The sequence below is a fragment of the Plectropomus leopardus genome, chromosome 20, assembly GCF_026936395.1.
Source record: "Plectropomus leopardus strain MGB_pleo_1.0 chromosome 20, ASM2693639v1, whole genome shotgun sequence".
Classification (NCBI taxonomy): Eukaryota; Metazoa; Chordata; class Actinopteri; order Perciformes; family Serranidae; genus Plectropomus; species Plectropomus leopardus.
This window is the reverse complement of record NC_142195.1, coordinates 2,555,018-2,570,004: the sequence shown is the minus strand read 5'-3', so window position 1 is coordinate 2,570,004 and position 14,987 is coordinate 2,555,018. Positions and strand designations below refer to the sequence as shown.

The 14,987-nt window shown below is 41.7% G+C and overlaps 1 protein-coding gene across 8 annotated transcripts; it reads right to left on the bottom strand.

Annotated features, from left to right (window-relative positions):
• Positions 1 to 1,079: 1,079 nt before the first annotated feature.
• Positions 1,080 to 14,692, bottom strand: thnsl2 (threonine synthase-like 2). Of its 8 annotated transcripts, XM_088071213.1 has the most exons (12): positions 14,516 to 14,692; positions 10,714 to 10,774; positions 10,599 to 10,634; positions 10,255 to 10,393; positions 9,109 to 9,340; positions 7,501 to 7,695; positions 6,501 to 6,653; positions 6,185 to 6,418; positions 4,347 to 4,495; positions 3,461 to 3,586; positions 3,220 to 3,374; positions 1,080 to 1,761 (listed from the first exon to the last, which is right to left on the bottom strand). In XM_088071213.1, exons 5-12 carry the CDS (start codon positions 9,329 to 9,331, stop codon positions 1,536 to 1,538), a joined length of 1,461 nt encoding a protein of 486 aa, XP_087927339.1. In that variant the 5' UTR covers positions 9,332 to 9,340; positions 10,255 to 10,393; positions 10,599 to 10,634; positions 10,714 to 10,774; positions 14,516 to 14,692; the 3' UTR covers positions 1,080 to 1,535. The 8 variants fall into 8 exon arrangements, with proteins under 8 accessions (XP_087927339.1, XP_087927343.1, XP_087927340.1 ...); XM_088071217.1 differs by lacking the exon at positions 10,255 to 10,393; XM_088071214.1 differs by lacking the exon at positions 10,599 to 10,634.
• Between the last annotated feature and the right edge of the window lie 295 nt (positions 14,693 to 14,987).

Sequence of the window (14,987 nt, the reverse complement as noted above, 5' to 3'; positions counted from 1 at the left end):
ATGTAATCATTTCTGCCTGTGTGGGCTATGGCGCCACCCCAAGGCTGGAGCCTAGACTTCAAATGTAAAATCTAAAATAAGCCTGTTGAGGTAAATTCATAAATAATATAATAATAATTTATAATATAATACTACATGAAGGACTATATTCTGAGCAGGGCATATTTTTCTACACTGTACCATCAAGTTTCCGGTTGTGCTGATAGTTTGATAAATTGAACTCCAACCCCACAGATAATTTAGGTTAATAATTAACACAATCTCAGCATTGTGGAAGTACATCAGATCAGTGGGCCTGTTTTTGTCCAAATAATTTCCTCATATTCTTGCAAACTTACATAGATTTGCTTTTTATGTACTGTTATCGCTGCATTATTTGAAGTGTAATTTACACATAGTACATGTATACACAACAGACCTTGTTCACAGCACACATTTTGACATGTCACAACAGAATAAGCACAGAACGTTTATAATAGTGGCAGAAAGTAACTAAATATTGTATTTAACCCTTAGGGCTTGCTTTAATATTACACACTCACATCATTCTGCGCACAAAAGGCGCTTTTCGAAAGCAAGATTAAAAAAATATCATAGATTGATATTACTTTCGTCTTTTATTGAGTTTGTTTTTTAATCAACATCAGCTCTAATCATAAATATCAAATATTCATTAAATTTCAGTACAAGGTTTCTTTCATGATGCCACTGTGTTTTTAGATTAAAAAAAAAAAAAAAAGAATTATTTTCAATATGCTGCATGGCTGGTAGATTATTATCATTATTTTTGATTATGACAGCTTGAGATATGTCAGTGATTAGCAACAATGCAACTATGATCTTTAATCATTATTTTTTGTGCAGTGTCAAATACTTACACTCATACAGCTCTGCACACAAAGTGCGTTATATGTGCGTGATATTCAGAATTTTAACCCTTTTAAATGCCAGTTTTCTTACATATGTATGTATATATGAGTTAATTATTATATATTATTAAATTATATATTTATATGTTTACCACTTTTTAAAGCCATATCCATTTTTTTTGTTTTGTTTTCATTTCTTTTTTAGTGTGCTAATTTCCAGGTAATTTTTTGTAACTTGTCATTAATTCCTTGCTAATTTTCTTGAATGTCTTGTTAAATTCATTCCTTTAATCCTTCATGTTTTTGATTTGAGATTAAGCCGATTTGCTCAGGTTTCAAAGGGTTAAACTCACAGTTTGATTTTATTCTTCAACAGTCATTTACATCTGAGTTAAAGTTTTGAAAGACAGACTGAATATTGTGAAGAGTTGATTGTTTTTTGGTGTATGACATAACTGTACAAATACTCAGACACTACAGACCAAAGTCTATCAAAGAGGCAACACAAGGACTTTACCACCAACATCATTTACTACATCCAGATAAGGAAGTACAGAGATCAGGGACACGCTGCCACAGTCACCTGACTTCACCTGTACACTTTACTGTCCAATCAGGTTGCCTGAACTAAAACCCTATTTCACAATATTATAGCATCTTCTATAATCAGCTGTCATTTAGTCCTTTGTTTTTCCTGCCTGAACTCACAGACTGGATCTTCTCTCTCAGTCTGTCCTCCCAGTCTTTGACCCAGTTCTGGCTCCGTTCCAAGTTCTGGTAACAGGTGGCCAACTTGTCCAATGCCAGCACAGCCTTAGGTAGGTCAAAGGTCAGGCCCGCCTTCTGCACTGCTGCCTCAAACTTGGCTGGAGACGCTGTGGCAATGTAACACCTGCAGAAACAGTTTCAGTAATTATTACTTTCAAAGCTGCATGAAACCTTTGTTACAGTTAGCTGAGTAAAGACCAAGTTTACTGTAAGAGACTGCATCAAATTATCAGAAAGTGGGGTTGTTGGAGTGGGACTTTCTTTTTTTTGGATGTTTGTTTGTTTGTTTTTTAATATCATAACCCTCTTCAGAGCTACAGATATATTTTTCCTTTAATTTCAGCAATTACTTTGAAAACTTTGTTACAGTTAGCTGAGTAAAAACCAAGTTTATTGTAAGAGACTGTACTTGTATGTACTGTTGATCAGAAGGTAGAGTGGTTGGGATGTGACTTTGTTTTTTATTTATTTATTTATTTTCAATATCATAACCCTCTCCAGAGCTACAGTTTCTGGCTATTTTTTTTTAAGGAAACATGTTTTCCAAACCCCCCTTGCTGCATCTGGGATTCTGAGGATATTTAACCCTCTGAAACCTGGATCACTTTTCTTCGCTTTCTGCTCTGCGACGCCGAGCAAATCGGTTAGATTTCTTTTGAAAGCTGGGGAATAGCAGCAATCAACAACTTGGCAAAAAATGGCCCGCAATTTGGAAAAATCATAGATTTAAAAAATCACTGTTTTTAAAATAATAAGCTAGAAAAATTGTCTGCATCTTTATGTTGATCATAATTATACACCAAAAATAATGTTCATTGAATTATTAGTTTTAAACTTTTTTCAAGTAATTTCCTTCTTTTTTTTTTCTTTTTTATTTTCCTTTGTTGGTTCGAATCCCAGTTGGAACGGGGTTCGGTCCAGGCGGGGGCCCTTCTGTGTGGAGTTTGCATGTTCTCCCCGTGTCTGCGTGGGTTCTCTCCGGGGTCTCCGGCTTCCTCCCACAGTCCAAAGACATGCAGCTCAGGTTAATTGGTGACTCTAAATTGCCCTTAGGAGTGACTGTGAGTGTGTATGGTTGTTCGTCTATATGTGTCAGCCCTGCGATAGCCTGGCGAACTGTCCAGGGTGTACCCCGCCTTCCGCCCGATGACAGCTGGGATTGGCTCCAGCCCCCCTGCGACCCTTATGAGGACAAGCGGTTACAGAAAATGACTGACTGACTGACTGACTTTCCTTTGTCTTTTCTTTCTTACTTTTTTTGTTTGTTTTTTTCTTCCCACACCTCTTCCTAATTTCCTGCTAATTTGGGGATAATTTCGTCTTGAGTTGCTCATTGCCCTCCTCTCATGTTTCTGAAAGAAATTAGGTTTCAAAGGGTTGAATGACTGGTTGTATTTTAGAGCTTTTCAGACAGACCCTTTGCTTCTATTGGTCCTTTGCTCTTGTTTATGTCTTCCTGTTGTCTTCCCGTGTGTCCTCCTTAAGACTGGACGACCTCTGAAACCCTGCTGCTTCACATCTTGCAGTGAAGTCAGAAATGTCTTTTGTATGTGGCTGAATAGGTGAACACAGCATGACTGACCTGTTGATTTTGGCGCTGTGAGGACAGTGGTAGTGATGCCATACAGCCACTGCTGTGTGTGGACACAGGACATACTGGTTCTCCTCCCAGCACCTCCTCATGGTCTCCAGGATCCCGTCATCACTCACTGTTCCAGTAGATAAAACTTGTGACAACTAGAAAGAGAACAGAAGGAAGCATCATGAATGGGCGGTGTAGTCGGTAAGCAAGGAAGTGTTAGTAAGTGTTAAATGTTTGGTACCAGTTCACGGTGGTTCTCCGGCAGAGAATGTCGATGTGATTGTTGGAACTCCTCCATCATGTTCTTCACTGCAGCTCCGTCTCTGCCCAGCAGCAGCCAGAACACTCGCTCCATGTTGTACGGGTCCTTGTACGCGACAGAAATCAAGGAGTGTGACAACAAATGACCAAATTTAAAACTATGTTTTAGTAGCTGCACTGCTTTGAATTTTAACTGAATAGCCCCGCTCTATTCTAGGTGTGCTCGAACACCACCAGGTCTATTTGCTATTTTTTACACAGGATATGTTATATGTATGTAAGTGTGTGTGTGTAGGTATTTGCATGGGTGTAAGCGCACGTACCTAAGTACACATGTGTGTATATATACGTATATATATGTATTTCTGTATAGGTATGTATATAGGTATATGTATGTATATATGTGTGTATGTATGGATGTATAGGTATGTATATACGTGTAAAAGGATGTGTGTGTGTGTTATATTTAAATTGCATTTTATATGAATGATGGTAATGATGGTATTGTACCTTGTTTTCTTATATTGTATGATGTGGTTTTGTGAAGCACTTTGTCACTCTGGTTTAGAAAAGCTCAATGGAAATAAAGTTTATTTATTATCACGTTACAGCATAACTGGGACATTGCCATGAAATTTGCTTAACATGTTCATTCACCTCTGGGGCTGTCAAAAAAATGTTAAAGTGTATATTTGCTCCTAAAAACAGATTTCAGATAGACTGAAAAACAAAACCACAACTATAAAAAAATATTTTTAAACAAGCGTTAATAAACAATGTTGTGATGTTCTCCACAGACTGATGTCTGAAAAAATCAGATTTTTATTAGCAGTAGTAACTAAAGGCTGTGGAACTGCGTGACCTACCTGGATGTCTATGGCAGGGGCCAAAGTTTGTGTGACATTATCCGCCATGGAAAAGTCACCGGTGGTTACCGTCCTGTGCACGATGTCATTAGAGTTCACCATGGCAACCAGCTTCAGGGGCAACCCCATCTGTTTCACTATGTAGCCAGCTGAGACATAAACAGACGGGCAGACAGAGAGATGGACAAACCTTCTCATTAGCCTTCTGTTATTGGAGCAGCATGTTGTGCTTATGACCATTTGAAAGAAAAAGGTTCCCTTTCTGATAAAATGAATAATGACTGCATTAAAGGGAAAGTTTACCCCAAAATCATACATATTTTTCCTCTTACCTGTAGTGCCGTTTAACAGTCTAAATAGTTTTTGTGTGAGTTGCCGAGTGTTGAAGATAATGGCTGTAGAAATGTCTGACTCCGCTCCAATAGAACCAGATGGCACCCGGCTTGTGGTGTTCAAAGTGAAAAAAAAAAACCAAAACTTCGAAAAACAGATTAGTTTAGACTTTATTGTAAGCAGTTTCATGAAGGACCTATTTTCTGTCTACTGAACTACACCCACAAACCATATCACTGTGCAGAAGGAAGAGTGCGTCTACTGCTAGCTCAGCTAGCACCACTGAGCTAGCTAACATTAAGGCGCAGCCGAGGAGGATATCTCTATGACATCTCTATGACTGATGTCTCCAACATTCGGCAACTCACACCAGAACAATATAGATTGATAAACAGCACTGCAGGTAAGAAGAAAAATATGGATTTTTGATTTGGTTTGAACTGTCCCTTTAAATTACACAGATTCACAATCTGAAAAAAACTCCTTTATTGTAGGAACTTTAAATCTAAGAAATTAAATAAGAAAAATTGATGCTTGAAACAACTAGTCAAAGACTTAGTTGCTTAAATTTGATAACAGATACAACAGATACTGTATATCTGTATGTATGTTGGCTAAAAAGTAACAAAGAAGTGCAGTGAAGAAATGCTTAAAGTATATTTGAGGTCATTTCAGAGGTCAGGTCAGACAACGGGTAAGTGTAAGACAACGGGTAAGTGTAAGACATTCATCATTTGAGCTTCAGTAACTTTTATTAGGAATTTGTAACACATTTTGACATTTGGAAAAATAAAGGGTGGACTGAAATAAGAATTCCTACATTAACAAAACATGACAGATAAAGAAAACTGAGAAAAAAATAGTCCATCAACTAAAAAATAAATAAATACATAAAGTCCTATAGGTGGCTCTGAAAAGGTGTTCTGATGATTCAGTTCATGTTTAACTATGACCAAGTTTTAGTTGGAATTCACTCTAACTGTTGTGATACTAAGGTGACTGTGACTGCCCCCCACAAGGGAGCATCTACTGTATGTTAGCCTATGGAGGCTTATGAGAGACACAAGTGTTTTAATTTTAACAGCCACTAAATTCTTTATATTGAAACATTAACACTGAATTCATAAAACTGAAAGACTTTATTTTGAAAGCTACGTATCTGAATTTGTTCTGGATCCACCTCTTTGAAAATAAAATATGAAAATTCTTGATTTGCAATTTTAAAAGCTGAATTCAATTTTTTTTTACAATGTTAACAAAAACTAAGCTCCAAAATTCATGTTTTCAGGATTTAACAAAAAAAAATTCAGGTTTCTCAGATTCAATTATTAAAATTCAGTTCCGTTATTGTTAAAATTAAAATATTTGTGTTTTTATTTGCTTCCATACAGCCACATTTTAACCCTGATTATTACACACTCAGCATAGTATTTATTAATCAAAGTAAAGATTTTTGGGGGGAGTAATCACTCAATCTAGTTCCCTACCAGCAGTAATAAACCTACCTGCGATGTTTCCCGCCCCTCCAGTAGGCACCACCACCTCCAGCTCTGGCAGGTCCTTGTCAGCCTGCTCCATCCCACTAAGCTCCAGGTAAGCGTAGATGAAGTGAGCGAGCTGGATCATGACTCTGGACCAGTTGACTGAGTTGAGGCTCATGAGGTTGTGAGACCTGACCAGCTGTGAGTCGGCAAAGAGACGGCGCAGAGGCTGATCTATGTCATCAGAGCTGCCGTCAGCTATAGAGGAAAAAAACACGTGTGAACTAAATGTAATTGTGTGATAGTGAAAGAGCAGCTGTTAGTCGTTTAGCCTCCTCACCTGCGAACACGTGGACGTTGTCCTCCAGGCAGGTGATCATGTGTTTCTCTTGGACCGGAGTGATGCGTCCTCGAGGATAAACCACCACCACTTCCAGCCCGCTGAGACCTTTGGCGCTGTGGATGGCCGAGCCTCCTGTGTCCCCTGATGTACCTGGAGAGGAAAAAACCAGCTGACTGATCCACATCCATCACATTTATCATCGATAATGACACAATCTATGAAGCTTTTTGTAGTCTTGGTGCTTTTTTCTCTTCTGGGGAGCAAAAATGTGCTTGTTCATGCCATGATAATGGCAGTGATGACTGTCAGTGTCAGAATAAAGGATCTTTACCTTCAGCTGACTAAACTTTGCATTTAAATCGCAGTTTTTCTACCTGGCCAGTAATTTTGAGCCTTTGAAGCCTGAACAAACTAGCTTCATTTCTTTAAAAACACGGGAAAAAGTTGACCTGAAAATGTATGTAAAGAACGAAAGAAAGAAAAAGAACATTTTAAAAATGACTTGGAAAAAGTTAAAAATAAATAAATAAAAAACTAAATTACATTTTTAAAATAATGTCATATATGTAATTATGATATCATAAATGTAGTCTTTTTTCCTAGCTTATTTCTCTTTTTCCTAGCTTTTTAAAAATAATTTTCTAAATTACTGACTTCTTGCAATTTGTGGAACATTTCTTGCCAAGTTTCTCATTGCCTTTTCCCCCTATCTTTTTGAAAGAAATCAGGGTTCAAGGGTTTACATGCTCGTGAAAGGTGTCTGAAAGCAGCACAACAAAACTGATATCACTCCAAATTTCAAAGGGTTAATAAAATGCATTCCTTAAGATAACAGGGAATGACCAGAGAGTGCTTCTAGTTAATCAGGACTCAAACAAATCAAAGCCCCTACAAAGACTCTAATAAACCAAACATATTTATGTCTGATATTTCCTTTAAAAGTGCAAAAACTAGTTCCTGCATTTGATCACATGGCGTGGTAGGTGCTGGGTCTTACCTACAAGAACAGTAGCTCTGCGATTCTGTTTTCGGAGGAAGTAGTCAAGGAAGCGCACAGTGCAGGTCATAGCCAGGTCCTTAAAGGCCAAGGTCTCTCCATGGAAGAGCTCGAGGACTGACAGACCGTTTTTCAGCCGGGCCGTTCTCACCACCTCGGGCACTGAGAATCCAGACAGGGCCTCACGCACGAGGACTGCAGGAAGGACAAGAGAGAGAAACAAATCATGTTCTTGGTGTTTGGAGCTTTGCTCTTATGGAACAGATTTTTGTTTTTAATCATTTTGTTTAACTTCTCTGTTTTAATTCTTTAATTATTATTCTTAAAGCTGCAGTTGTTAACTTTTATAAAAATACATTTTTGTTATATTTGCTGAAACTGTCACTGTCACTATCCTGATAGAAGTACATGTGACAGATACTTGGTGAAAACATCTTTTTCCTAGACTAGACAGTACTGTTGAAATATAAATCAAGATTCTGTTAATGCATTGCCTATAGCTCACATTTAATGCTTTCAGAAACATTTCAGTGTACTGTTCAGCTGTAACATGACAAAATAAGTGACTCTGCTGCCATGTTGAAAACCGTCAAGACAAAAACAAGCACTGCCCACCAGCATTCTCACCAATCATGTATGACTGGTTGTTTTTGTTCATGTGTGGTGGTTTCTTGTAAATGCCATTAGGAGCAGCATGAGAAGGCAGAGGAGAATTATTTATGTATATATATGTGTCCTCTCCGTGTTTCAACTCCAGCTGTCGCTTTGTCTGTGATTTTAAGATACCAACCCCAAAAGCCACCTTTCGCATTAGTATAATACACCACCGGGCAGCATCAGTTTGTAATTCGGTCAAATGGAACCACTCCAGGTGTTGTGATACGCTGCCAGTCAGCCGGATGTTACCTGTCGTGGCAGTGTGATACATCACTGGACAGCATCAAGTTAAAAAGCTGTGTGTGATATGAAGCTGGAAAGTCCCTCTGGGGCAAGTGGAAGGGGTGGTGGATGTGACCAACAAACCCCGGACTTTCACCAGCTGTTTGCTTCCTGTATGAAAGAAGCCAAACTTAAAAACATGCTTTTGTTACCTAAACTTAACCACCTGTGCCTTTGTAGCCTAATCCTAACCATGTGCTTTTGTTGACATCCCCGCGTTGGTTGCCATGTGCTTTTGTTCCCTAACCTAATAAAGTGCATGTGTTGCATAAAAAAACATGTGCTTTTGTTGACATCCCGGCACTGGTTGCGGCATCCTGGAACATCAACAGCAAATGCAGGAACATACCTTGAGCATAATATGTAGACACAAAAAGCAGCGATAAAGAGGCGATATGTAACATCTTGAGATTAGAATGTGTTGGATAGTTTCAGCAAATATGACAAAAAAGTTATTTTTTTTTAAAAATAAAAGTTACCAAGCATAGCTTCAAAATACCACATTTGTGTTTTTTCTAACTTCTATTGTTCCTCTTTCCTCAGTTCAATCATGCATGCTTTGGACACCAGTTTATACAGTTCACAATTCATATTTTGTTTTCCTTTCATTTAACTCTTTGACATGGAAACCAAACATCCCCTAATATCAAATGACATGTAGCGGCTCACCCTGCAGGTCCTCTCTGGGGATCAGCTGAGTGGGGATGAACAGTGAGGCGACCTCCACCACCAGCTGGGTGTAAGTCAGCCCCCTCCAGCCCCACAGGGTGTCCGGGCTGAGCACAGGCACACTCTCGGGCATGAACATCCCCCCATCTGAAGCATAACCTGAGAACAGCACATCCTGGAAGTCCAGTCCACGGACCCCACCCCGAGTACTGCAGTACTGCATCGCACTAACCTGTGAATGAAGACCACAATGTTACACACACGCTATACATTTTGTGTCCTATTTACCCCTCTGCATCTATTATTACATACGCCACATCTACATATTCTAACCCTTCATTTTCAAAACCCCCAGCGAGGCAGATGTACAGAATGGACGATATTTGAATAATCATATTTGAAGTTGACTTTTAAAACAATTTTGTGGCAGTTCAGATGGTGCTGGGGGCCTATGTCACTTGTCATTTCCTCTCTGTCTCTCTCTCTCTCCATTTCCTGTCATCCCTCTACTGTCAGCTCTCTCATAAGGCATTTGATGCTTAATTGCAAGTAGAATTTGTAACTGAAAATTTGTTTACAACACAAAAGTCTAATATTAGCTCAATCCTGCATTAACAGCTACTGTTAGTGGCCCTGTCTTTTACAGAACCCCTAAACCAAAAGGTAGTTTGAAGAGCTCCACAACTTTACGAATGTGGCGACGTGGTAGTGGGTACTTTTATATTATAAAGGGGCTGTAACAGAATGATACAAATTGCAAGCCAGACAACGCCACCTAGGGACTTTCACCCAAGGAGTTTTACCCAGTTCTAAGCAGTAAGGCAAACACAGGTTCAAGCACTACAAGAAAAATCAGAATTTATTTATTACTAATTATTTAAGCAAAAAAAAATAATCATTAAAACTGGAAGTGTCTGTGGAGGGAAAAGAAGGAATTAGTAGTGAGCAATGAATGCGGGTCAAAATTACGGGAGGAGGTATGAAAATTTATTACAATTTATGCTCTTAATAACTCTTTTCAATTAATAAAAACACTTCCAAAGTAAATTATTAAAACTATCAAAAAAACAAGGGAAAGGGGGAGTGAGTGGAAGCTAGCGAGGGGGAGGCAAACTACCAAAGGAAGTGTCCCAGGAGTGCACTTACCCACCACTCGTGAACTCACAGCAAACACACAGCAAACGGGTGCAAACTATCGTGTCCCAGTGCCCTTATCACTACAACAGAAAGGTGCTGGGAACCACCCTGAGTGCCTAGCCTCCACCGCTAGCCAGCAACCACTGCACTGTAAGGGTGACAAAAGGAAATATTACTAAAGAAACGGTTAAAACTGTATTAGACCAGTTGGTTCAAGCTAAAAAGGCAAATTTTAATAACACTTAAAAAACTACCTGAAACAAACACTCATCTCAACAGAGCAAACAGAACGAAAACAAAACAGCCCAAAACAAAACGGCAGCTGATTGTGTCTGAGCAGGTACTACAATTACCCTGATGTCCTTCAATCAGTCTGGAACAATTCACCACTACGAAAGAGGCAAACACGATGTTAACACATTTTGTGTGGTTTGTGGAAGTTAAACATTGTTGAAAAAGTTAACAAACCTCAAATCCGTTGTAATGGACACCACGACGACCAGGCCATCAGTGCACAACAGACAGTAAACTATTAAACACAAACACAATGTATACACACAATGCTTCTGTTAAAATAAAAATCACTACAAGATAAAAGTCTAAAATGACCTCCAGGCCACATTACCCACCTCAGAGACATGACCATGTGGCAGCCACCAGGCACAGACAAAGAGAAAGACAGCCTTCATGCCACAGGTGTCTTAAGTAGGCTGCCAATTTAAGGGGGTTGGGAAAGGGGAGGAGCTGACCTACTTTTTGGAGAGGCTGCAGTCTGCAGCCTCTAACTCAGATTCTCTCTGCTACAATCTCCCCCTACTTTTTGAATCGCCGACTCGGCGATTGTTTAATTATTGCCAAGGTCTAAAAATATTAGATACAGGTACCTGGGAGTTCGCAGCCCCAATCGCCCTGCTCCCCACAGCCTGGGGGAGGCGGTGAACATTTGTGTGCCTTCCAGCTGTCGACCTATTGGACCTCCTCACCGCCTCAGGCTCAGCTTCCTGTTGGTTCCCTGCCTGGTGAAGTGGGGGCCAAGCCTGTGACTGCCCACCTGAAGATGTAGAGGGCACTGAAGAATCAGGCTGAGGTATAGGGGCTGGAGCAACATCAATCTGTGGGCCTGAAAGATTCACAGGCTCATGAGTTTGAGTGGGTTCTGGCAGGATTACACACAAATCCTCGTCTAATGAGTCTTCTGCCAAGGGATGGGGTACCACGTCCTCAGGTGGGCAGGTATCGGTGCCTTTGTCCCCCACGGTACATTGAGGGCAACTTTTCAGTAAGGTGCGGTGAACATGCTTTACCTTGCTGGAGTCATCCAATGGAGCAATGGTGTATACAGATCCACCTCCCTGGGGGGCCTTTACAACCTCATACAATACAGAGCTCCACACATTCTGGATCTTATGGCGGCCCCTGATGCCCACATCCTTGAGGTACACCAGCTGTCCAACTTGCAGGGAGGAATCCTTCACCTTTTCATCAGGACGTGTTTTGCGGCGATTTGCAGCAGCTTGCCGATGCTCTGTGGCTCCTTCAAAAGCCAGCCGGAGCCTGGTTTGATGCTCCACAATCCAGTCTTGTATACTTCCTGCTACTGGGACTGGGGCTCTTCCTAGAAGAAAGTCGACAGGTAACAGGGGATCTTGACCAAACATCAAGAAGAATGGGGACTCACCAGTAGATTGATGGACTGTTGTGTTGTACGAAAACACCACTTGAGGCAGATGCGATGACCAGTCTCTCTTTTTCGTTGTAGGCAATGTGCGTAGAAGGTCGTGCAGGATCCTATTAAACCTCTCACACTGGCCATTTCCTTCAGGATGGTAAGGTGTAGTGTGAGTCTTTTTGATGCCATACAAGGTGCACAACTGTTGAATTAGGTCACTCTCAAAATTTCGACCCTGGTCGGAGTGAATACGGCTGGGCACACCAAACTTGCAGAACCACTCATTTACTAATGTTTTAGCCACAGTTGTCGCACGTTGGTCCTTGGTGGGGACCACGAGAGTGTATTTAGAAAAGACATCTGTCATGACCAACACATTTTCCATACCATTTTTAGAAGGCTCCAACAAGGTGAAGTCCACTGCCAGGATCTGGTTTGGACGAGCAGCGAGGAGGTGACCCATGAACGTGCGAATTGTTGGCTGAGTGTCCTTAGCGACCTGACACCTTTCACACTCTTGACACCAACGCTTGACATCCTGGTGCATGCCCGGCCAGTAGCACCTCTGCCACACTAAACTGGTGGTCCGATCCACCCCCTGGTGGCCATGCTCGTTGTGTAGCTGATGCAAGACCTGGGGCAGGACCAGCTGGAGTACCTCATCCCCATCAGGTTGGAAGACCTTACGGTATAACACTCCATCCGATCCGATCCCACTGTTTTACCAGTGCTAGGGCCTGTTTGGACAGCGCACGTCGCTCTGCTGCATCTGGGGCCCTCATGCGAGTCCAAAACATCAAAAAGTCACGGATTACAGAGTCAGCCGCCTGTAGAGCATGGAGATCAGTAACAGAATGACTTGGAAATACAGATATGGTATTCTGCGTTACCTCGGGTACTGGATTTGATACTCCCTGGATGGCCTGTGGAAGACGGGTGCCAGGTGCCAGATTGTCAGCTGTGACTGATGCAGGTAAGTACTGTCGTGAAAGGGCATCAGCATTTCCATTGCTTTTTCCAGGTCTGTACTTGATGACATAATCGAAGTTGGCGAGTTGTGATGCCCAATGTTGTTCCACAGCACCCAACTTTGCTGTTGAGAGGTGGCTTAAGGGGTTATTGTCAGTATAAACAATGCATTTCTGACCCAACAGATATTCTCTGAATTTTTCAGTCATGGCCCAAAAATTCAAGCTTCGCAGAACTGTAATTGTTCATATTACGTTCTGTTGGCCTAAGGCCACGGCTGGCATATGCTATTGGCCGGATCTTACCGTCCTGCTCCTGGGAAAGAACGGCTCCCAACCCGCTGTGGCTGGCATCCACTTCCAGGATGAAGGGCAGCGAGAAATTGGCATAGGCCAGCACTGGTGCTCCCACAAGGTAGCGCTTAAGACCTTCAAAGCTCTCTTCACACTCCTCAGTCCATGCAGCCATTAGAGGCTGCTCAGATTTTCTGCGGTTTTTGGTACCTCTCAGCTCAGCGACCAGCCTGTGAAGAGGGGCTGCCAGCTTAGCGAAACCACCGACGAAACGTCTATAGTAGCTGGCAAACCCCAAAAATGACTGCAACTCAGCGACATTAGTAGGCCTTTTCCAGTTGGAGACTGTTTCAATCTTACGAGGATCAGTAGCCACCCCCTCTTTCGAGATCACATGGCCTAGGTAACCAACCTCCTCCTTGAAGAAGCAGCATTTCTCCAGCTTTGCCTTGAGATTCTCTTGCTTCAGCCGTCCCAGCACTGAATCGAGACGCTCCATGTGCTGGGCTACAGTGGAAGAGAAAATAACAATGTCATCAAGGTACAATAAATAACAAGGACTGGTAATTTTGAGCTCCAAAAATCCTTTCCATGAGTCTCTGAAATGTACTTGGTGCATTGCAAAGTCCAAAAGGCATTCTATTCCACTCAAAAAGGCCAAATGGTGTACAAAAAGCAGTTTTCATTTTGTCCTCTTCAGTTACCGGCACTTGATTGTACCCACTAGCCAGGTCTAGGGTGGAGAACCAGCGAGCTCCAGAGAGGGCATCCAGGGACTCCTCGATCCTGGGCAGGGGGAAGGCATCCTTCCGCGTCTTGCTGTTAAGAAGCCTGTAGTCCACACACAGCTGAAGAGTGCCATCCTTCTTCCTGACGAGGTCTATGGGAGAGGCGAAGGGGCTGCTACTTTTCCTAATAACGTGTGACTCGAGAAGCTGGTGAATATGGGCTTTAACAGCATCATACTCTGAGGGAGGAATGCGCCTATACCCCTGTCGTATTGGTGTCTCATCCAGTAAAGGAATATCGTGAGAAATCAGGTTAGTACAGCCTAAGTCTCCATCATGAGCTGAAAATACACTGCTGTGTTCCTGCAAAAGGGCTCTAACCTGACACTGATCATGCTCTGACAAGGTCGACAAATCAACAGCATTAATTTTCTCCTGCACTGAGCCGGAGATTGTCTGAGAAGACACTCTAGCCGAGGTAAGTCCCTCCATCTCCGTAACCCCTGTGGGCAAACTCATTACCTTGGCATGACCTATCGTGCCTATCACAGTTCTTGGGTAAAGCACAACATCACTACCTCCTACATTGACAATCGGAACGTAAACTGTACCTCTTGTTGGTCGAACGAGAGCTGGAGAGGCCAGTAAACCTGCAGGTAACCCGTCACTCAGAGGTTCGAACAAGACATCATTACTCAAATGCTGCTGAAAGCAGGTGGCAGCTGCTAGCTTCATGCTGCTGCCAGGAATTCTAAAAACCCGCCTACCCTTCACTCTAACTCTGCCTGAGCGTTCAGGGGGTGCAGTGGCCTGGGCTTGGTGACACTGCACAGCTGACCTACTTTTTGGAGAGGCTGCAGTCTGCAGCCTCTAACTCAGATTCTCTCTGCTACACTTAGGTTATGCAGCATGTAAGAGTGTTGCTGCCATGCCAAAAAACAACAATCGACATCATTTAATAATGAAAAGTTTCTTCTTAAAACAAGATGTTTTTCACAATATTTTCATGCTTTACCGAAATGTTTTCATGTTATTATGTCATACAAACTTATCATGTTATAACAAGATAGTATTTATCTGTCA

Bases quoted from the DNA above. Each gene is read 5' to 3' on its own strand.
- thnsl2 (XM_088071209.1), bottom strand. From the start codon at position 12,461: ATGCACCAGGATGTCAAGCGTTGGTGTCAAGAGTGTGAAAGGTGTCAG. The intron at 6,419-6,500 runs GTGAGGAGGCTA...TTTCCTCTATAG, and splicing joins CAACGTCCACGTGTTCGCAG to CTGACGGCAGCTCTGATGAC. The intron at 1,762-3,219 runs GTCAGTCATGCT...CTGTTTCTGCAG, and splicing joins CACAGCGCCAAAATCAACAG to GTGTTACATTGCCACAGCGT.